Below are 22,541 nucleotides of genomic sequence, written 5' to 3' on the forward strand. Positions count from 1 at the left end.
TTTACAGTTTTATTTTTATTTTTTTATTTATTTACCGTGTCTGTGTCTTTTGTAGTCTGTTGTGTCAGGAGTAACCACAGCATATAACCGAGAGCAACTGTGGTTGGCCAATGAGAGTCTGATTGGCAAGCTGCAGGCCCGGTGCCGTGGTTTTCTGGTGCGACGTGGAATGAAAGAGCGTCTTGGGTTCTTGAAGTCTCAGCAGCCGTCTGTCACATGCATACAGGTCATTCTCCTCTTGCATCCTTCATTTCGTCCTAAACTAGACTGAAAAGCATTAATGTAAATAATGACAAGAATAACATCAGTGGGTCTGGGGCCAAGCCAATCATGACCTTCTGGTTCTGTTTGAACAATAGGCTCACTGGAGAGGCTATAAGGACAGAAAGAAGTACAATGACAGGAAGCAGTACCTGAAGGATCACACTGATGATGCTGTCAAGGTGAGCAGCAGCATGACAAATTCTGATGGAATAAAAGAGCCGCACTTCTATAAATTCTATAAATGTCAGGACTGTTATGCACTACATGGCAGAAAATAACTGTTCACCCCCTAATTATCTGGTTTTGCCCCTTTATTTCAGTAAAGATCAATTTTAATATGGTAAAATCTGTATTTGGATAAATGTTTTTTTTTTTCTGTAGATTCAGTCAATGGTCAGGATGCATCAAGCTCGCAAAAAATACAGAGATCGTCTGCAGTACTTCAAAGACCATGTGAGTTTTTAGTCAAAACCTGAGGACTTGTATGTTTTTATAGTTAATGTAATCTGATTGCTAACTGCACAGTGGTCAGTCTTTAATGTTCTCCATTGCAGATGAATGATGTGGTGAAGATTCAGGCTTTCATTCGAGCCAACAAAGCAAGAGATGACTACAAAACACTCAGTAAGCATTTCATATACTTCCGTCAAATTCTGTTTCACATCCTCTCACTGACAACTCGCCTCAAATATCAATGCACATAACTTATTTTGTCTTTTGAAGCCATTGGATTGTTGTTTCTGATTACTGTTGAAGTTTGAAGGTCACTGTAGCTGTTTACATTTCATTAAGGCTTTGTCACATCTTGCTGGTCACTCAAAAATGAAAATTCTGCCTTCATTTACTCCCCCTCATGTCATTCCAAACCTTTATGACTGCTCTCATCTGTGGATCATAAAATAATGCACTTTGAGAAATGTCATACAATGAAAGTTACCAACATTCTTCAAAATATATTTTCTGCAGAATAAAGAAAGTTGTTCAGGTTTGGAATGACATGAGGAGTAAATGATGACAAAATTGTTTTTGGGTGAACTATACCTTTAAGTGGAGGAACACTTCATAGAACATTTTAATTGGATAAAAAAAGTGCAGGATCAGTCATCAATGTTTTTGTTGACTCCTCCCAACTAGTATAGGAGTACACTAGCACTGAACGCCATAAAACTCTAAATCCTGTCTTTAACAGTCAACGCAGATGATCCTCCAATGGCAGTCGTTCGCAAGTTTGTCCACCTGCTGGATCACAGCGACCAGGACTTCCAGGAAGAGCTGGATCTGATGCGGCTTAGAGAAGAGGTGATCACCAACATCCGCTCCAATCAGCAGCTGGAGAACGACCTTAATCTGATGGACATCAAGATCGGCCTGCTGGTGAAAAACAAGATCACCCTTCAGGAGGTGGTCTCTCACAGCAAGAAGCTCACCAAGAAGAACAAGGGTGAGCTGTCCAACCTCATGATGATGAACAAGCAGAGAGGAGGCCTGAAGGCTCTTAGTAAAGAGAAGAGGGAGAAGTTGGAGGCATATCAGTTCCTCTTTTACCTGTTACAGGTAAACCTCATCAACTCTAATCCAAGGATTGTTTGATTAATCAATGTCACTGCAGTCCTGTTCATTTCCCTCTCTGTTTTCCTCAGACAAATCCAACCTATCTGGCCAAGCTGATCTTTCAGATGCCACAGAACAAGTCTACAAAGTTCATGGATTCTGTCATTTTCACATTGTACAACTACGCTTCCAATCAGCGTGAGGAGTACCTCCTGCTCAATCTCTTCAAAACGGCTCTGCAGGAGGAAATCAAGTAGGAACTGCATGTTTATATACTCTTTAACTATTTATCAAGACACATTTGCATCTGTTACGATCTCTCAGCGATATTTGTCTTGTAAATGCAGATCAAAAGTGGACCAGATCCAGGAGATCGTGACCGGAAACCCGACGGTCATTAAGATGGTGGTGAGCTTTAACAGAGGAGCCCGAGGTCAGAACGCACTCCGGCAGATCCTGGCTCCGGTCGTGAAGGAAATCATGGATGACAAGACGCTCAACATTAAAACTGACCCAGTCGACATATACAAGAGCTGGGTGAACCAGATGGAGAGTCAAACTGGAGAGGCCAGGTGTGTTTTCAACGTTTTTATACGAAGGGCCCACGTTGCCCAGCACAATATTCTCCCCCTCCATATATACCAAGATATTTTTAGTGTTTTCTTTTGTAATTATGACACAGCTGCTTGTTTTCAAACTTTTATTCATGTATCAAATTAACATGGTTAATTCATTTAATGTGTTAAATTATTTAACTATGATTTATTTTGTGATCCCACACGTTATGTTCTAACTTCTATATTTCAGAACTTCATTCTTCAATAAAAACAGTATTTATTGTGGGAAAATGATTTTAGTCTTAATTCTATGTGCTTTTAGCATTTTAATTTAGATGAGAGCTTGATTATTTTAATATATTAATAATAATTTGTCAATTTAAATAATTCAGAAGTCATTCTGTGGCCCCCCTTAGAAATCTGCTGAGGCCCCCTACTTATAATAAGAAGAAATATAAATGTTTAATGGATTTTTAAGACATGTAAAAGACTAAAAGTAAAGACCAAAGTTCATTTAATTAAATCCAGATGCAAAAATAAAGTGTAATGCCAGATGACCTGCTACCTAATGTTGCAATGACCGTGTAATTCTGTTTTGCAGTAAATTGCCGTATGATGTGACTCCAGAACAGGCAATGAGTCACGAGGAGGTTCGAACCCGGCTGGAAGCCTCCATCAAGAACATGAGGACGGTCACAGACAAATTCCTCTCAGCCATAATCGTTTCTGTGGATAAAATCCCGTGAGTTGATTGAATCCCGCTACCTGAATTTCCCTCAGGGATCAAAACATTTCACGTCTTGCATCTATTTTTAGCTGCACCTACAATAAATCATTCTTGAACATATGAAAATGACTTTTAGCAAGCCCAGATTTGAATATTCAAATACGTGTCTGTAACATGAGCCGTTTCTTTGTTCATGCTTGTGTACATGTCAGTATTACACTGCTGTTAAAGAGTGGCGCTGTGCTGCTTTACTAAGCTAAACCTAAAAGGGCGGAATACCACATAAAAATATCATTACTTTTATATGACCTTTTCTTCACAGATTGGACTAAAAATAACATACAATGAATGACTCTTAATGAATCAATTATTCAGTAACTCCTCATATATCATTCAAATAAATAATTCACTGAATCCACCAGAGCACAATTAACAATTATGAATTAATTATGATACAATTATGGATTTACTGAATGCTAACTAATAATAACATTTATTCATGTTTGACTTGAAATTATCCAAGAACTATTATTATGTTATTGTGTTTGAGCCTTTTATGAATCACATTATGAAATGAGTATCACTGACTGGTTGTTCTCTTATTTACGTTCGCTACACTTTACGTTCAAACTACACCTACTAAAAATGACTCATTGTTAACAATTTGACTTATTGTTTTCCCTGTAGATATGGTATGCGGTTCATTGCCAAGACACTGAAGGACACGCTTAACGAAAGGTTCCCTGATGCCACAGAGGATGAGCTTTTGAAGGTTTGTTACATCACAGCTGCTAGAAATCACAGCAATGTTATTCCTGTGCAGCGTTCCGCTTTAGTCTCCAAAACAAGACAGCCTTCATTCAGATGTCTCTGAACACTCTGATTACCTCTCTGCTAAATGGGCACCCGCTGCTTCTCCATATCAGTTCTATCCCACTGTGGAACATTGTGCTGAATCCTGAGCATTTCTCTGCTCTTGTGCTTCACTTCTGTTGTGAAACTCCAGGCTTCTCACTTCGAATAATAAATGTGGTTTCAATTTCCTTTTCTTCTGGTAAGAGATTCCTCTTTTCTCTATTTCTATCTATCTGTCCCACACCTGCTCTGTTTCTCTCTTTATCTATGGCCTGGCTCCAGCTCTCCTCTTGGCCCTTGCTTATACCCTTTTCAAGAGGTTTTTGATGAGCACCCAACCCAGGTGAGCCACGTCTTTCTTATTCTTGCCTTGCTGCTTCTGTCAGTAATATTGTTTACCCCCATTGTAGAAGCAGAGGATCTTCAATTGCACAAACATAGAAACATGGAAAATAGGTTTTATAAACTGCACAGATGTTGTGTTTGCTTAAAAAAAGGACGTGCTCATCCTTATTATCTTTTAAGATTGTGGGCAACCTGCTGTACTACCGCTACATGAACCCCGCCATTGTGGCTCCTGATGCCTTTGACATCATTGATCTCTCGGCTGGAGGTCAGCTGACCACAGAACAGAGGCGAAACCTGGGGTCAATCGCCAAGATGCTGCAGCACGCAGCCTCCAACAAGATGTTCCTCGGAGACAACGCTCATCTGAACCCCATCAATGAATACCTCTCTAACTCCTACCAGAAATTTAGGTACAAGTGACATCAGAGTTTTTCTGTTTGATTTGTTATTTCAAGCAGTTTCTTTAATTTCATACTGATGCAAGAACCTTTCTTTCTCCCAGACGTTTCTTTTTGGCTGCTTGTGACGTCCCATCTTTGGAAGACAAGTTCAATGTGGATCAATACTCTGACCTGGTCACCTTGACCAAGCCTGTGATCTACATTTCCATCGGGGAGATCATCAACACTCACACGGTAACCGTTTGAGACTTAAGGTGTGATCACATTTACCGTTGCTCTGTGAAATTTTGAAGTTCTGTCATTTCAGTTGGGAGTTTTAACTAGGGGCAAAAAAATTCCCCACAGATATTTTGCTTCGGTTTCAAGTTCTTCACAAAACAAATTCAATACGTTGACCAACAGAAAGCTAATTGGTTTGAAAGTGACTTCTCTATGAGTGGTGCTTCAAGAATCGTTACATTAATGACAATAGACAGTGGACCTTTCATAACCTTTGTGACCACACCTTTTTGGTAAAGACCACATTCAGTGTTAATGGTTTTCAGAACTCAATGTATGTTGGTATCTTCTTTAGCTCTTGCTAGATCACCAGGATGCCATAGCTCCAGATCACAATGATCCTATCCATGAGCTGCTAGATGACCTGGGAGAGGTGCCCACCATTGAGTCTTTAATAGGTGAGCCTCTGAGATGTACGTTTTAAAGTCTCAGGACGCTGAGGTCCTGCAGAATCAGAGTGATGGACTGTCGTTCTCTTGCAGGTGAGAGCCCACTTCCCCCTGATGATCCTAATAAGGAAATGATGGGTAAAACAGAAGTCTCTCTCACCCTCACCAATAAATTTGATGTTCCTGATGAGGCCAATGTTGAAATGGATGCCAAGACTCTCCTCCTCAAGTAAGGACAATGCCTTACTCAAATTGTTCTGTTATAAAACCTAGTGGTGGTCCAAGTTCTAAGGCAGCATGCTTCCTTCCCAGAGAAGATAATCCACTAATGCAAACATTTCCAACATTTGCATATGATTTTTGCAGTTGGACGGAATTTTCAGTGGTTGGAAAAATTTGAATTATGAATGCATGAATATATCCACATAAAACAAATAACCACTAGTATGTCTTAAAAAACAGCAAGTTTTCTACATCTAATCAATGTAAATAATGAATTAAAATTTTTAAAATAATTATTTTGGACATAAATATTCATAACCACCCATATTAAAGAAACAATAACATTTTGGTGAAAAATCATTGGTAATTCTCATTTTGTTTGGCACTGATCTTCTAGTACATTCGAATACATCACATCTGCTCTTGCCACGAAAGTTTAAATATTTCAAGGCGTCATGCAGCTTCGGTACTACCCTTCATTGGAAATGAATGACTGCCAGTCTGTTGTTTGGTATTTGTTGTTTATCGGAGAGAGCCAAAAGGTGGCTTTTAGACTATAGAATTTTTAGCTCAGGAATCAAATGTAATTTAAGTCTGCTGTACAGAATGCCATTGTGAAGTGCATGGAGCTGCTGCCTTTGTAGGTCACTAGGTTCTAGAACAAATATTTTTCCTTGCTAATGCATTTTTAACTTTTTTGCTAAGTACTTAACATGCATCCTTATCCATTCATCTTTTTCATTTAGCACCAAGAGGCTCATAGTAGACGTGATCCGGTTTCAGCCAGGAGAGACGCTTACTGAGATTCTGGAGACTGTAGCTTCACCAGAGCAGGTACTTTAAATGCAAAAATTTACATTTGAAAAACTTCATCAAATCAGAGTTGTTTGTATTCAAATCTGCATTTATTATTGGAATAGGAAAACGAGTACCAGCGTGCCATGCAGCGAAGAGCTATTCGTGATGCTAAGACCCCGGAGAAGATGAAACAAGCCAAACCAGTTGTGGATGACAGCCTTACCTTGCAAGGCAAGAAGGACAAAATCAAGAGCAACTTGCAAAGGCTCGGAGAGTTGGGCAAAGTTCACCCTGAGAAGAAATACCAGGATCTTATCAATGACATCGCCAAGGTACCGTTCCTGTGTCCTTAGTGATTTTCAGAATGTATATGAATACGAAACTTCAAATGCGCCATTATGCGTCTTGATTTATTTGTTGACGATGTTTGTAGGACATCCGGAACCAGAGGCGATACCGTCAGCGGCGAAAGGCAGAATTGGTGAAGCTTCAGCAGACTAATTCTGCCCTGAACTCCAAGACCAATTTCTTCAATGTGCAGATCGACTACTACAATCAATACATCAAGACCTGCATGGACAATTTAGCCAGCAAGGGCAAGTGAGTGACGCACGTTTGGAGTATTTACGGTCCAGTTTAGTTTATGTCGTCATCTCTTATTGAATAATTGCTGTTGAGCTTTTAGCTTACGATCATGGAAAATGCCATTGCTTCACACACAGAGTTTCTAAGAAACCTGGAGACCATAAGGCGAAGAAGAGTAAGCAGGTATCGCAGAAGTACACAGCGGCCCGTCTGCATGAGAAGGGAGTGCTTATTGAAATCGAGGATCTGCAGCAAAATCAGTGAGTTTCAACTTCTGGTCGTGTTTTTGAGTTTATCTGTTCATACCGTACAGTACTATGTTTCTGTATCTGCATTTCTTGTAACAATGTGCTTGTTTCCTATTTTTACAGGTATAAGAATGTAATTTTCGAGATCTCACCATCTGAGGTTGTAGGCGTGTTTGAGGTGAAAGCGAAACTTATGGGAGTCCATTTGGAGACATTAATGTTAGAATACCAGGTGAAAATTCTTCTCTTGATATTTTTAGTCTCTGTGTCTCATGCAAGTCAGAAGGAATTAATTATTTATTTATTTTTATTATTTTTGGTCACGCTTTATTTTAAGGTCCAGTTCTCAATATTAACAGGCAATTAACTACGACTTTTGCCTCAATAAACTCCTAATTTGACTGCTTAATAATAGTTAGTGAGGTAGTTAAGTTTAGGTATTGGGTAGGCTTAGGGATGTAGAATATGGTCATGCAGAATATGTGCTTTATAAGTACTAATAAACAGCCAGTATGTTAATAATAGGCATGCTAATAAGCAACAAGTTAATTAGTGAGAATTGGTCTCTATACTAAGTGATAACACAGTTTTTTTTGATGTCTTTAATAACAGGACCTACTCCAGTTGCAGTATGAGGGGGTGGCAGTGATGAAGCTGTTCGATCGAGCTACTGTAAATGTTAACCTCCTCATTTTCCTGCTCAACAAGAAGTTCTACGGCAAATAGAAACTCAGAGGGACTTGACAGACTGTTTCATACAAAGTGAAGCCCAGACCACATTCATCTTTAAAGTTTAAATGTATTTCCTGCACTACTCTGAGTATGCCTTTTGTGCCTTTCTTGAAGGATAGATTGCTTGAATGTACATTATTAAATTTGTCATAGACCACCAACCTGTATCTTCTGGATATGTAACGGTTGACTGTTTTCTGTTTTTACTGAGATGTAAGTGTCCAAAAGAGTATCAATTATAGTTTGCTTTGATCCTTTGCAAACTGTGCTTGCATGAGCTTTGAATACTGTATATGTTATATGTAAAATGAACATTTTTATTACCTAATCTATTCTTAGGGCGAAACAATTTTAAAATTGTTTCTAAGTATCCCTATCGTGTAGGAGAGTGATGAGTGTTATAGCCACATTCCTCTAAAATGTTACCAAAATATATTTATCAGAGCAATTTTTGTTTATTTGTTTAAAAAAAAAAAAAAAAGCAATGAATTGGAATACTTCATTGGCTGGTTGAAAAATGATGACTTTTTTTTTTTTTTTTTCAAATATTTGGACACTGCATGCTGGATGAGTTTTACGTTTACGTCCCTCTAATTTTTGCAGCCTTGTGTCCATTTGTTTTTTAAAGGTGCCTTAACTTGAATAAACCGTTGGGAAAATTTGTGGAGAAGCCTTGTCATGTCAAGACGTCGTGCTTATAATGTCAGTCCATCTCATTGTCTGTTGTTATAAATAATGTCTCTCATACAAAATGTAATGGTTACATATTTTTACTGATTAGTGATGCTGGTTTATACACTCATTATATTGAGAAAATGCAGTGATGAAATAATAAACAGATTCATTATGAAATTTAAAAGATGTACAGACACATTTTCTTTTAATCTTCTTACAAAAACCTTTCAAGCTTTAACAGCATTCAATCATTAAAGTCTCGGGTTTTAGAGCAGAACATCAAACTTATTTCAACTGTTCTGGTGTCTAACTGAGATGTTCTCAATTACTGTACCCTTAAAACAAAGTGCCACACTTTTTCTATTTAAATGTTTTATAAAGCTGCGTGAAGGTGTGTATTTTTTCTAAAGTTACCATTAACACTAAATGACATCCTGGTGACAGGATGATAAATTTTACTGTCTAGTGTTTCAAATGGTAAAATATTCTGTGAAACCTGATATTCTTTGACCTCAAAGCAATATTTACATATATATGTGTGTGTGTGTGTGTGTGTGTGTGTGTATATATATGTATACAGGTGCTGGTCATATAATTAGAATATCAAAAAGTTGATTTATTTCACTAATTCCATTCAAAAAGTGAAACTTGTATATTATATTCATTCATTACACACAGACTGATATATTTCAAATGTTTATTTCTTTTAATTTTGATGATTAGAGCTTACAGCTCATGAAAGTCAAAAATCAGTATCTCAAAATATTAGAATATTACTTAAGACCAATACAAAGAAAGGATTTTTAGAAATCTTGGCCAATTGAAAAGTATGAAAATGAAAAGTATGAGCATGTACAGCACTCAATACTTAGTTGTGGCTCCTTTTGGCTGAATTACTGCAGCAATGCGGCGTGGCATGGAGTCGATCAGTCTGTGGCACTGCTCAGGTGTTATGAGAGCCCAGGTTGCTCTGATAGTGGCCTTCAGCTCATCTGCATTGTTGGGTCTGGTGTCTCTCATCTTCCTCTTGACAATACCCACAGATTCTCTATGGGGTTCAGGTCAGCGAGTTTGCTGGCCAATCAATCACAGTAACACTATGGTCATTGAACCAGCTTTTGGTACCTTTGGCAGTGTGGGCAGGTGCCAAATGAAATCAGCATCTCCATAAAGCTTGTCAACAGAAGGAAGCATGAAGTGCTCTAAAATTTCCTGGTAGATGGCTGCGTTGACTGTGGACTTCAGAAAACACAGTGGACCAACACCAGCAGATGACATGGCAGCCCAAATCATCACTGACTGTGGAAACTTCACACTGGACTTCAAGCAACATGGATTCTGTGCCTCTCCACTCTTCCTTCAGACTCTGGGACCTTGATTTCCAAATGAAATGTAAAATTTACTTTCATCTGAAAAGAGGACTTTGGACCAGTTCAGTCCAGTTCTTTTTCTCCACAGCCCAGTTAAGAAGCTTCTGACGTTGTCTCTGGTTCAAAAGTGGCTTGGTAGCCCTTTTCCTGACTCCAGCTTCAGTTCTCTCCTTGTGAAGCTCTCCCAAGTGTTTGAATCAGCTTTGCTTGACAGTATTCTCAAGCTTGCGGTCATCCCTGTTGCTTGTGCACCTTTTCCTACCCAAATTCTTCCTTCCAGTCAATTTTGCATTTAATATGCTTTGATACAGCACTCTGTAAACAGCCACACCTTTCAGTAATGACCTTCTGTGACTTACCCTCTTTGTGGAGGGCGTCAGTGTTCGTCTTCTGGATCATTGCCAAGTCAGCAGTCTTCCCCATTATTGTGGTTTCAAAGAACAAGAGATACCCAGAATTTATACTGTAGGGATGGTCATTTATTCAAACTCAAATGTAAATATTCTAATATTTTGAGATACTGATTTTTGACTTTCATGAGCTGTAAGCTCTAATCATCAAAATTAAAAGAAATAAACATTTGAAATATATCAGTCTGTGTGTAATGAATGAATATAATATACAAGTTTCACTTTTTGAATGGAATTAGTGAAATAAATCAACTTTTTGATGATATTCTAATTATATGACCAGCACCTGTGTATATATAGTCATGGCCAAAAATATCGGCACACTTGGTAAATATGATCAAAGAAGGCTGTGAAAATTAATCTGCATTGTTAATCCTTTTGAGCTTTTATTTAAAAAATTCACGAAAATCTAACCTTTCATTGGATAATAAGAATTTAAATTGGGGGGAAATATTATTATGAAATAAATGTTTTTCTCAAATACACATTGGCCACAATTAACGGCACCCTTTTATTCAATACTTTTTGAAACCTCCATTTGCCAGTTTAACAGCTCTAAATTTTTTCCTATAATGCCTGATGAGGTTAGAGAACACCTGACAAGAGATCAGAGACCATTCCTTCATCCAGAATCACTCCAGACCCTTCAGATTCCCAGCTCCATGTTGGTGCTTCTTCTCTTCAGTTCACCACTCATTTTCTACTGGAAACTGGAATGGCCATAGCAGAAGCTTGGTTTTGTGCTCAGTGACCCATTTTTGTGTTGTTTTTGAGGTTTGTGTTTGGATTATTGTACGGTTGGAGGATCCAAACATGGCCCATTATAAGATTTCTAACAGAGTCAGTCACTTATTGATTTTTTATCTGTTGGTATTTGATAGAATCCATGATGCCATGTGTCTAAACAAGATGTCCAGGATCTCCAGCAGAAATATAGGCCCACAACATCAAAAATACAGCAGTATATTTCATTGTACACATGGGGTATTTTTTATCCCTGTGTGCACCAAACCCATCTTGAGGGTTTGCTGCTAAAAATCTCATTTTTTTAGTTTCATTTGACCATAGAAGCCAGTCCCATTTGAAGTTCCAGTCGTGTCTGATAACTGAATATGCTGGAGTTTGTTTTTGGATGAGTCAGGATAATTGGGTGCCGATATTTTTGGCCATGACTGTATATACTGCTAAAGCTATTATTAAATTTCAATTTCAAATCACATGAGCCAATATTTTATTCACAATAGAACATAGATAACATATGTTTAAACTGAGAAATTTTACAGTTTCCTGCCCAAAATAAACTCATTTCAAATTTGATGCCTGCTACAGGTCTCAAAATGGTTGAGTATAGTTTTATAGAAGAGGCCCCTGGAGTTTTGGTGTTGGATTCCTGATATAGGTTTCCAGCTGCTGAAGAGTTCGTGCTCGTCTTTGATGTATTTTTCGTTTAATGATGCGCCAAAAGTTCTCTATAGGTGAAAGATCTGGGGCCTCATGTATAAAACTTTCCGTAGATTTCATCCTAAAAGCTATACACACAAAAGCTAGATTTAGAGTAAGCACAAAAGTTTTCAGATGAATAAATTCATGTGTACGTCAGAACCTGCGCAAAAATCCTTTTATAAATCCCTATCAGAGGAAGATTGTGCGTACGTGTCTCCTCCCCAAAATTACCATATATGGAGCTTACAACGCCTAGTTTTATGATGCATAACCTCATCTGCATATCATTTCCATGCATATTCCCATCCACGTGACACCATGTTTAACACCATCAAAGGTACAAGACGTTAGTTAAATGACATGCGGACTATTTGTAGTACGGTACATTACGTTGCTAAAAATCATTTACTGTCCTTGTCTTGTTTTCGAATAAATATATTATCAAAATAAAATTGTATAAAAACAAAATTGTATAAAATACTTCTCAGAGAATCTTTTTAGAATAGAATGTGGATCTCTTTCTTTTCCACTGGCCAAAGCAGTATATAATTGTTTTAAACAAATCAGATGTTTTAGGATATTTAAATAGGCTAGAATCAGAAATAGGCTATGTGTGTAAATAAGTGTACATAATTGTCTGACGCGGCGTCACTGACAAAATATTATAAAAAAGAAACGTGCAAATCTTACCGTTTGCTTCAGATTCTATCCTTCAATCACAATGCTATAATGTTCTGAAGATCGCAGAAGAAGTCTGCCTTCACGCGAAATAAACATCTCCGTGAAGCATGGTTGTGCAGTAGGCTATAGCTATAATAATCGGACCTATTTAAACTTGCCAATGGACCGTTCGACCACCGAATCCAGCAGTGTCTGCCACAATATCGAAGTAAGTGCGCATATCGTTGATGTTCTTGCTAAAAATATTTTCTCTTAACATGAGATCTGCAGTTTAAAGAAACATTACTGTGCTGTCATTAATGACACACTCCTTGCTGTCATTAAAACAGCATGCAACAAGAAAAGTGGTCAAAAAACTGCGCATTCACTACAAATACGTCTAAATTCATATGTTTTGTTTAACTTTTGAATGATGACTTTATGTAATGTCAATGCTTAACTCTATTAATCAGCAGAATATTTAATCTAAATGTGTATATTGAAAGGAAAAGAGAGTCCGAAATCATTAATTCGCTATGCGAGTTCTAGAGTTCCCGTACGGTGCGCACATATTTACGCCAAGTTAATTTTTAATAAAGCCCGAAATGTACGTTGGAAATTGAGTACGCACATTTCTATGCCCGTTTTGTGCGTACGCAACGTTTATATGAGGCCACTGGACTGCAGGCAGGCCAATTCAGCACCTGGACTCTTCAACTACGAAGCCATGCTGTTGTAATAGCTGCAGTATGTGGTTTTGCATTGTCCTGCTGAAATACACAAGGCCTTCCCTGAAATAGATGTCATCTGGAGGGGAACATAGTTGCTCTAAATCCTTTATATACCTTTCAGCATTCATAGTGCCTTCCAAAACATGCAAGCTGCCCATACCGTATGCACTTATGCTCCCCCATACCATCAGAGATGCTGGCTTTTGAACTGAATGCTGATAACACGCTGGAAGGTCTCCCTCCTCTTTAGCCCGGAGGACATGGCGTCTGTGATTTCCAACAAGAATGTCAAATTTGGACTTGTCTGACCATAGAACAATTTTCCACTTTGAAACAATCCATTTTAAATGAGCCTTGGCCCACAGGACACGATGACGCTTCTGGGCCATGTTCACATATGGCTTCCTTTTTGCATGATAGAGCTTTAGTTGGCATCTGCAGATGGCACGGCGGATTGTGTTTATCGACAGTGGTTTCTGGAAGTATTCCTGGACCCATTTTATAAAGTCAATGACAGAATCATGCCGATGAGTGAGGCAGTGTCATCTTTGGGCCCGAAGACCACGAGCATCCAACAAAGGTCTTCGGCCTTGTCCCTTATGCACAGAGATTTCTCCAGTTTCTCTGAATCTTTTTATTCCACAATCTTTTTACACACTCTTTCACAGATTGGAGAGCCTCTGCACCTCTTTACTTCTGAGAGACTCTCTAAGACAATCCTTTTATAGCTAATCATGTTACAGACCTGATCTCAATTAACTTAATTAGTTGCTAGATGTTCTCCCAGCTGAATCATTTCAAAATTTCTTGCTTTTTCAGCCCTTTGTTGCCCCCATGCCAACTATTTTGAGACCTGCAACAGGCATTACATTTTAAATGAGCTCATTTAGTGGATAAAAGTGTAAAATCTGTTTAAACATTTGTTATGTTTTCTTATGTTCTATTGTGAATAAAATGTTGGCTCATGTGATTTGAAAATCTTTTAGTTTTCATTTTATTCAAATTTAAAAACGTTTCCGGAATTCGGGTTGTATAAATGAAAACCACAGTATATCATTCTGTTCGGAAACTTCCACACATTAAGGTCATCCTTCTATTTTAATTTTTGACTGGTATAAATGATTAGGCTTAGCTATTCATTATATTTTGCTCTATATTATATAGCTGCTTTGGTGTGGTATAATATTTGGACATTTCAATTGTTTGCACTTGCATTTACATTTATTCAAGTAGCAGACGCTTTTATCCAAAGCAACTCATAATTGATGAATGCAACAAACGATTCATCGTAAAGAGCAAATAAACACAGGAAGTGCTATTAATACAACATTTCAGACATCATTCAGATTAGTACACACTAGAACTGGGAGGGATTAAGGAAAAGTGAAAGCAAAGATTTTTTTTATTATTATAAATAATATATAAAGATTTTATTATATTATTTTATTCAAATGTTGCCAGAAGAGACTGAGTATGGATTGAATATCGAACATTGTCAGGGATTGGGCATTCTGGATGGGGATAGGAATATCATTCCACCAGCAAGGAACAATAGTACAGTTCCAACACTTTTTGAACCAAGACATTGTATGATGGGGGCAAGCGGCAACCTCCCGCTCCCTCTCTTGAAACCAACACAGAAGTGACTAAAACTGCAATTCATCGTCTGGCCGCTGGAGGCTGGCTCCAAAAGGGAGTCAGTCCCATAGACTCTCCATGTTAAAATACCCAACTTTACAGCAGAAAAAAACATGTTTGCAGCCTGGTACAAAAAATGATCAACTTCATGACAACTGTGAGGGGGGTGAATTTTTTAGAACTCATCCGTTTAAATTATATCAAGCCTTAAAGTTCTGCATAATTAAGGGCGTGGCCACTTGAGTGACAGGTGGATTGCCGTTGCTGTCACCACTGTCGCGCTTGGCGGGCGTGGTTTCAGTAACCGGCTCCACCCACACCCCGCCTTTTTGCCCATTTTCGATTATGTGTGAGTGACGCGCTGCCAAGATGGCGACGGCCGTCTCCACCCACTTTGAGCTTCAAAAATGCTCTTTAGAAACCTACGGGTAACGTCACGGACACTACGTCCATTTTTTTATAGTCTATGGATGGGGGTCAGGTTTTAACCATCTGTATGTGATGCAAAACTGGTACATTTAACTAATTGAGATGATAGAAGTGGCTCAGGGCTGCTTTTCCTAAAAGCATCGTAATCCTAAATTGATCATAGCTCCATTGGTGCCAAAGGGTCTACGATGTTCTTAGGCTTACGATGCTTTTGGGAAACGCAGCCCAGACTAGTTAGAATATGTTTACAAAAAAGGTGATTTCCAAGGTGATAACTACATGTCACTTCATTAAATGTGGAATAAAAGGGGTGCACATAAGGATCCTTGACAGGCAGTAGCATTCAGAGATTGAATTGAGGATGTTGGGATGATTCATTGGTGCTCAATTATTCAAACCCCTAGTCCTAGAGCTGATGATGAACATTGAAGTCACTTTGATATTGCAAAGTTGTATTTTACAAAGATCACTCTCACATGCTTTTCTCTTTTCTGAGCGTGACAAGACAGCAGTGGTGATATCATCCTCCTTCTATCTCTTTTGCCCATAATACTGGGCTTCTTAGAACTGCCACAATGGAGGTCTTCTTTAAGTATAAAGGAACTATAGACTGAACATATGTTGCATATGTCTGCACATGCCTTCACAACAAAACTGGGGATGATGTGACAGCCTGGAGCCTTTAGTAAATATGACCAATGGAGGAAGATATCTGGGTCAATGGTACTGTCCTGAACAAATGAATAGAAGTTGTCAGGAAGCAGTCACTGACAGTTACTCTCATAGATAGCTCTATTATTTTACTGAAATCATAATGTCGATTTAAATATCATTTCATGTGTCTGGAATTGAGAGCATCCGACCTAGCTCAGTGCCTGTTTCACCATTTACCCATGGTGCTTAGTTTGGCTATGTGTGCATCTCATCTTAAATGTGTTTATCAATGTAGCCAGTAACACAATCCACAAACAGAATGATGTTTCCAGCAGCTACACAGAAAATAATGAAGAGATCCCATTGAGGTAGCAATGAAGTTACTTAATATAGAATGTGATTTAGCAGCACCGAATATCTCGTAGAGCTCGTCTTGCTGGTTGGCCCTTGCCTTTTGTAGTAGGGTAGGGAGTAAGAGAACAGAATATATATCAAAGCACACTACACACACTACTGTTCAAAACTCGGGGGTCAATAAGATTTTTTAATGGTTTGATAAATATTCAGTAAAAAAAGTATAATATTATTACAATTACAAAAATATAATTGCAATTTAAAATAACTATTTTCTATTTTAATATATTTTAAAATGTAATGTATTCCTATGATGGCAAAGCAGAATTTTCAGGAGCTATTACTTCAGTCTTCAGTGTCACATGATTTTTTTTTTTTTTGGAACCAGTGATACATAAGATTATTATTATTATTTTTTTAAATAATATGTGTCAATTCAGTTTCAAGACATGTTTTATCTAAGATAGATAGATATGGTCATAATTCAGTTTCAAGACAAATTTTATCTAAGATAGATAGATAGATAGACAGACAGACAGACAGACTGACAGATAGATTCGACAGATAGAGAGAGAGATAGATAGATAGACAGATAGATAGATATGGTCATAATTCAGTTTCAAGACACATATTATCTAATATAGATAGATAGAAGTGGGCATAATTCAGTTTCAAGACATGTTTTATCTAAGATAGAAAGATTCTCTGACTCTTTAACCATTAGGCCACGACTTAGATAGACGGACAGATAGATAGAAGTCAATTCAGTTTCACAACATATTTTATCTAAGATAGATAGATAGATAGATAGACAGACAGATAGATAGATATGGTCATAATTCAGTTTCAAGACACATTTGATCTAAGATAGATAGATAGATAGATAGATAGATAGAAATGGTCATAATTCAGTTTCAAGACAAATTTGATCTAAGATAGATAGATAGATAGATAGATAGATAGATAGATAGATAGATAGATAGATAGATAGATAGATAGATAGATAGATAGATAGATAGAAATAACAAAAGACAGACAGATAGATAGAAGTCAATTCAGTTTTGACATGTTTTATCAAAGATAGACAGACAGACAGACAGATAGATAGATAGATAGATAGATAGATAGATAGATAGATAGATAGATAGATAGATAGATAGGCAGATAGATAGATATGGTGATAATTCAGTTTCAAGACATTTTATCTAATATAGATAGACAGACAGATAGACAGATAGATAGACAGACAGATAGATAGATAGATAGATAGATAGATAGATAGATAGATAGATAGATAGATAGATAGATAGATAGATAGATAGATAGATAGATAGAAGTGGGCATAATTCAGTTTCAAGACATGTTTTATCAAAGATAGATAGATAGATAGATAGATAGATAGATAGATAGATAGATAGATAGATAGATAGATAGATAGATAGATAGATAGATATGGTCATAATTCAGTTTCAAGACAAATTTTATCTAAGATAGACAGACAGACATAAAACAGACAGACAGACAGATAGATAGATAGATAGATAGATAGATAGATAGATAGATAGATAGATAGATAGAAGTGGGCATAATTCAGTTTCAAGACATGTTTTATCAAAGATAGATAGATAGATAGATAGATAGATAGATAGATAGATAGATAGATAGATAGATAGATAGATATGGTCATAATTCAGTTTCAAGACAAATTTTATCTAAGATAGACAGACAGACATAAAACAGACAGACAGACTGACAGACAGACAGACAGACAGACAGACAGACAGACAGATAGATAGATAGATAGATAGATAGATAGATAGATAGATAGATAGATAGATAGATAGATAGATAGATAGATATGGTGATAATTCAGTTTCAAGACATTTTATCTAATATAGATAGACAGACAGATAGACAGATAGATAGACAGACAGATAGATAGATAGATAGATAGATAGATAGATAGATAGATAGATAGATAGATAGATAGATAGATAGATAGATAGATAGAAGTGGGCATAATTCAGTTTCAAGACATGTTTTATCAAAGATAGATAGATAGATAGATAGATAGATAGATAGATAGATAGATATGGTCATAATTCAGTTTCAAGACAAATTTTATCTAAGATAGACAGACAGACATAAAACAGACAGACAGACTGACAGACAGACAGACAGACAGACAGACAGACAGACAGACAGACAGACAGACAGATAGATAGATAGATAGATAGATAGATAGATAGATAGATAGATAGATAGATAGATAGATAGATAGATAGATAGATAGATAGATAGATATGGTGATAATTCAGTTTCAAGACATTTGATCTAATATAGATAGATAGATAGATAGATAGATAGATAGATAGATAGATAGATAGATAGATAGATAGATAGATAGAAAGACAGACAGACAGACAGACAGACAGACAGACTGACAGATAGATAGATAGATAGATAGATAGATAGATAGATAGATAGATAGATAGATATGGTGATAATTCAGTTTCAAGACATTTGATCTAATATAGATAGATAGATAGATAGATAGATAGATAGATAGATAGATAGATAGATAGATAGATAGATAGAAAGACAGACAGACAGACAGACAGACAGAAGTCAATTCAGTTTCAAGACATGTTTTATCTAAGATAGACAGATAGATAGATAGATAGATAGATATGGTCATAATTCAGTTTCAAAACACATTTTATCTAAGATAGATAGATAGATATGGTCATAATTCAGTTTCAAAACACATTTTATCTAAGATAGATAGATAGATATGGTCATAATTCAGTTTCAAAACACATTTTATCTAAGATAGATAGATAGATATGGTCATAATTCAGTTTCAAGACAAATTTTATCTAAGATAGACAGACAGACATAAAACATACAGACAGACAGACAGACAGACTGACAGATAGATAGATAGATAGATAGATAGATAGATAGATAGATAGATAGATAGATAGATAGATAGATAGATAGATATGGTGATAATTCAGTTTCAAGACATTTGATCTAATATAGATAGATAGATAGATAGATAGATAGATAGATAGATAGATAGATAGATAGATAGAAGTGGGCATAATTCAGTTTCAATACATGTTTTATCTAAGATAGATAGATAGATAGATAGATATGGTCATAATTCAGTTTCAAGACATATTTTATAGATAGATAGATATAGATAGATAGATAGATAGATAGATAGATAGATAGATAGAAGTGGTCATTAATTCAGAGTTTCAAGATATGTTTTATCTTATACAGATAGATAGATAATCTAATATAGAGGAAATGTGGAGTTTTTATTTCTATTTCTAAATTTTTTTTGATGGCACTTTTAACAGTAAATAATAGTGCTGTGTATCCCTTTAAGGGAACTCCACTGCCTCCTTGTGGACACAACTTTTAAAAAAAATGGTATACAGTTTTGGGGCAGGCTTGTGTATTTTTTCCTCGGCTTGTTTTCACTCGGAGTGAGGGATCGGAGTTGACAAAACAAATGTGTGCCGTGGAGTCACGAGTCGGTGGATCACAGTTCAGGTGGATCTAGATGATGGACACGGAGAAGAGAGTCCAAAGGAGTACACGCGGACTACACGATCAGATTTCACCGCTGCATTTCACGAATCAGTAACATCTAAACATTTTCTCAGACTCGTATGACAACAGCGGTCGGTCACTGGCCGCAGGACAGTGAGTGTCTGATGCCGAGCTTGATTTGCTACCTTGCTGCGAAGTTGCTGTCGCGCTTAAGTTACCTGTTTATATGAGTTTTCAATGCGTAACCAGCTTTACGTTGGCGAGACCACTTGTTGAAATCTCACGAAACTAAGTTCAGTATTGGAGGAAATAAGATTGATTGAATTTACCACACAAGTGGGCCGTTTAAAGGTTCGAACGACTGTTGGTTGTCATTTACAGTTCGTTTGTGATAAATCGGTTGTGATATTTTGATTGTGTCATATCGCTCGTTAGCTGGTTAGCTGTCACGGCTGACTTTATCCTGTACCTGACCGAGCAATATTAATCAATTACACACATTTAGACAGTTATATCACCAACTGTCTATCTTAATTCATAAATAATGGTGGGAACTTAAATATTTATGCGGAATAACAAAAATATGCATAACTGAAATTGTTCTCGTCAGAATCTAAAGTATTTAACGTTAGCTCGCTAAGTTAGCTAGAGTCGTTACTGAACTTGTTTCGTGAAATATTTAAGCTTTTATGTTTGGCATTGCACAGTATTACACATTTTTTCCTATTTCCCCCACGATACAAAGCAAGAGGTGGTTTAGTGATGCCAAACGAAACTGTCATAAACGCTTGAACATTTAGCGATGTCCAGTTTCCTGACAAACTTTTAGCAAATTCGGCTCATCGCCTTCATACAAATATTGGCGTAATAAGTATAAGGAATTTATATATATCGTCGTTACTTTGCACTTAAGCTGAATTAAGTCCATTAAGTTGTTAATAATACGGTTTCATCGCGTTTTCCAGCTCATTAATGGTGGCAAAGCTCTTGTCATTAAATCGACCTCGTCAAACCTCTCAAAAGCATCTGGACTGCACCCTTACACGCTTTTCAGACATGGAAGGACAATTTAAAAACATTTGACTTCTATATCAACAACATTCAACCGTCAGTTCCCTGCGAAGTTGATCTCGAAACTCTGCGGCCCAACCATGTCTGGATCCCCGGGCTCGAGTGGCTCCAACCCGCGGAAGTTCAGCGAGAAGATCGCGCTGCACAACCAGAAACAGGCGGAGGAGACGCGGGCCTTCGAGCAGCTCATGACAGACCTCACCGTCTCAAGGGTAAGCAGAGCCAAATTTGGTAATTAAGTCGCTCCCTCGATTTCATACATCAAATGCGGCTGCCTAAGTTTGTCCTATGCGCTACTGAACCACTCTGAATGTAAAATGCCCGCCACATCGAGCTCATCAGGAGGGATGAGGATGCCAGTGGCTGACTGCTGTCATTCACACTGCACACATTCATATGGACATCATTAAAGGGCTGATGCCTTCAATTTGTCTCATCATATTTACGAGACTTAACCTGATCAATCGTTAATTATATTTTGCCTGAGCTGTAAGTAGCAAACGTATTTTTGCTTTGAGTGCAGAGGATTTTGATAGATTTTGAAGTCACCATGGCAACCATAGTTTCCAGCCATGATGCCATGCTTAGTACACTACTGTAAAACTGTGTAAAACAACAACATACAGGACAGAATGAGCACAGAAACGGCAGTGATGTTACTATGATGCTGTCCCTAGGTGGGCATTTGGATATGTTGGGTTGGGATATTATTTTGAGTGTGAGAAATGTAAAGTGTGTGTAGGCCTATAGTAAATTTGCAGCTGTGCAAAGGAGGGAGTTTATTTGTATGCACTTTGTAATAGATAATGTACAGTCAGCCAGTGGTTATTGGAAATTAAACTCAACATGGCTATCAGACCCGTAAAACGGAAGGTTCTTATAAAATAACCACCTTCAGGTTGATATAAGACCCCTTCAAGATCTTATTCAATTCGTTGAATTTAATTGTAAAATAATAATAGTTTTCATATTAATTTAAAAAGTGCTTTTTCAAAACTCAAGGTTGCTTTACAGGCTTGTTTGTTTGGCGATAGTAACCAGTTGACTGTACATGATCTTGCATATATGGCTGCTTACCAAATAAATCTTAGACAACACAAGTTATATAGTGGTTAGTTATGCAGCGTTGACCTTGACAACGATCATGATTCAGAAATACTTTACCAAATCATGTATTCCAAAGAGTGAAACATCAACAAGAGAGTATGTAAAAACCAATCGGCACTCTTGAAAAAAGCATTCCGAAAAGGATTTTTCGCAGTGATGTATAAGAACCATTTTGGGTTCCCCAAAGAACTTATCAGTAAACAGCTCTTAAAATAACCTTTTTTTTCTTCAGTGTGAGTATTTTAATCATCTTAAGAACATGTTAAAGGTTCCGTAGACACCAGTAAAAGACCTTGTAATGAAGAGTGCTAAAACTTGACTGATTTAATATGCCCACCTGTAGACATGCCCTGGAGAAGATTCACTAATAGTTTATGATTTTAAACATGAACTGTAACGGGTTCTTTGTTGTTAGAAACTGTGGTTACCCTGGTAAACATAGGGTCACTGTCAGAGGTTTTAGTGTGCTGAGCTGC

At 37.2% G+C, this 22,541-nt stretch overlaps 2 protein-coding genes across 5 annotated transcripts in view; both read left to right on the forward strand.

Annotated features, from left to right (window-relative positions):
* iqgap1 (IQ motif containing GTPase activating protein 1) overlaps positions 1 to 8,815 on the forward strand; it is a 43,405-nt gene extending 34,590 nt beyond the window's left edge. Inside the window, exons 19-37 of the mRNA XM_058781771.1 lie at positions 56 to 226; positions 360 to 443; positions 646 to 717; positions 819 to 888; positions 1,454 to 1,818; positions 1,905 to 2,068; positions 2,163 to 2,387; positions 2,974 to 3,114; positions 3,787 to 3,871; positions 4,480 to 4,712; positions 4,805 to 4,937; positions 5,278 to 5,380; positions 5,465 to 5,600; positions 6,340 to 6,427; positions 6,514 to 6,723; positions 6,825 to 6,991; positions 7,114 to 7,236; positions 7,348 to 7,456; positions 7,837 to 8,815. Of these exons, the coding sequence (XP_058637754.1) occupies positions 56 to 226; positions 360 to 443; positions 646 to 717; positions 819 to 888; positions 1,454 to 1,818; positions 1,905 to 2,068; positions 2,163 to 2,387; positions 2,974 to 3,114; positions 3,787 to 3,871; positions 4,480 to 4,712; positions 4,805 to 4,937; positions 5,278 to 5,380; positions 5,465 to 5,600; positions 6,340 to 6,427; positions 6,514 to 6,723; positions 6,825 to 6,991; positions 7,114 to 7,236; positions 7,348 to 7,456; positions 7,837 to 7,950 (2,793 nt within the window). The 3' untranslated portion in view covers positions 7,951 to 8,815. The remainder of the gene's footprint in view (positions 1 to 55; positions 227 to 359; positions 444 to 645; positions 718 to 818; positions 889 to 1,453; positions 1,819 to 1,904; positions 2,069 to 2,162; positions 2,388 to 2,973; positions 3,115 to 3,786; positions 3,872 to 4,479; positions 4,713 to 4,804; positions 4,938 to 5,277; positions 5,381 to 5,464; positions 5,601 to 6,339; positions 6,428 to 6,513; positions 6,724 to 6,824; positions 6,992 to 7,113; positions 7,237 to 7,347; positions 7,457 to 7,836) is intronic.
* A 10,914-nt stretch (positions 8,816 to 19,729) lies between these two features.
* crtc3 (CREB regulated transcription coactivator 3) overlaps positions 19,730 to 22,541 on the forward strand; it is a 40,567-nt gene continuing 37,755 nt past the window's right edge. For 2 of the 4 annotated variants that reach the window (XM_058781146.1, XM_058781147.1), the window contains exon 1: positions 19,732 to 21,170. In XM_058781146.1, coding sequence (XP_058637129.1) covers positions 21,039 to 21,170 — 132 coding nt within the window. In that variant the 5' untranslated portion in view covers positions 19,732 to 21,038. Of the gene's footprint in view, positions 21,171 to 22,541 lie in introns of all 4 variants that reach the window. The other 2 variants (XM_058781145.1, XM_058781148.1) reach the window with 2 other exon arrangements.

This window comes from Onychostoma macrolepis, chromosome 07, assembly GCF_012432095.1.
Source record: "Onychostoma macrolepis isolate SWU-2019 chromosome 07, ASM1243209v1, whole genome shotgun sequence".
NCBI classification, from domain to species: Eukaryota; Metazoa; Chordata; class Actinopteri; order Cypriniformes; family Cyprinidae; genus Onychostoma; species Onychostoma macrolepis.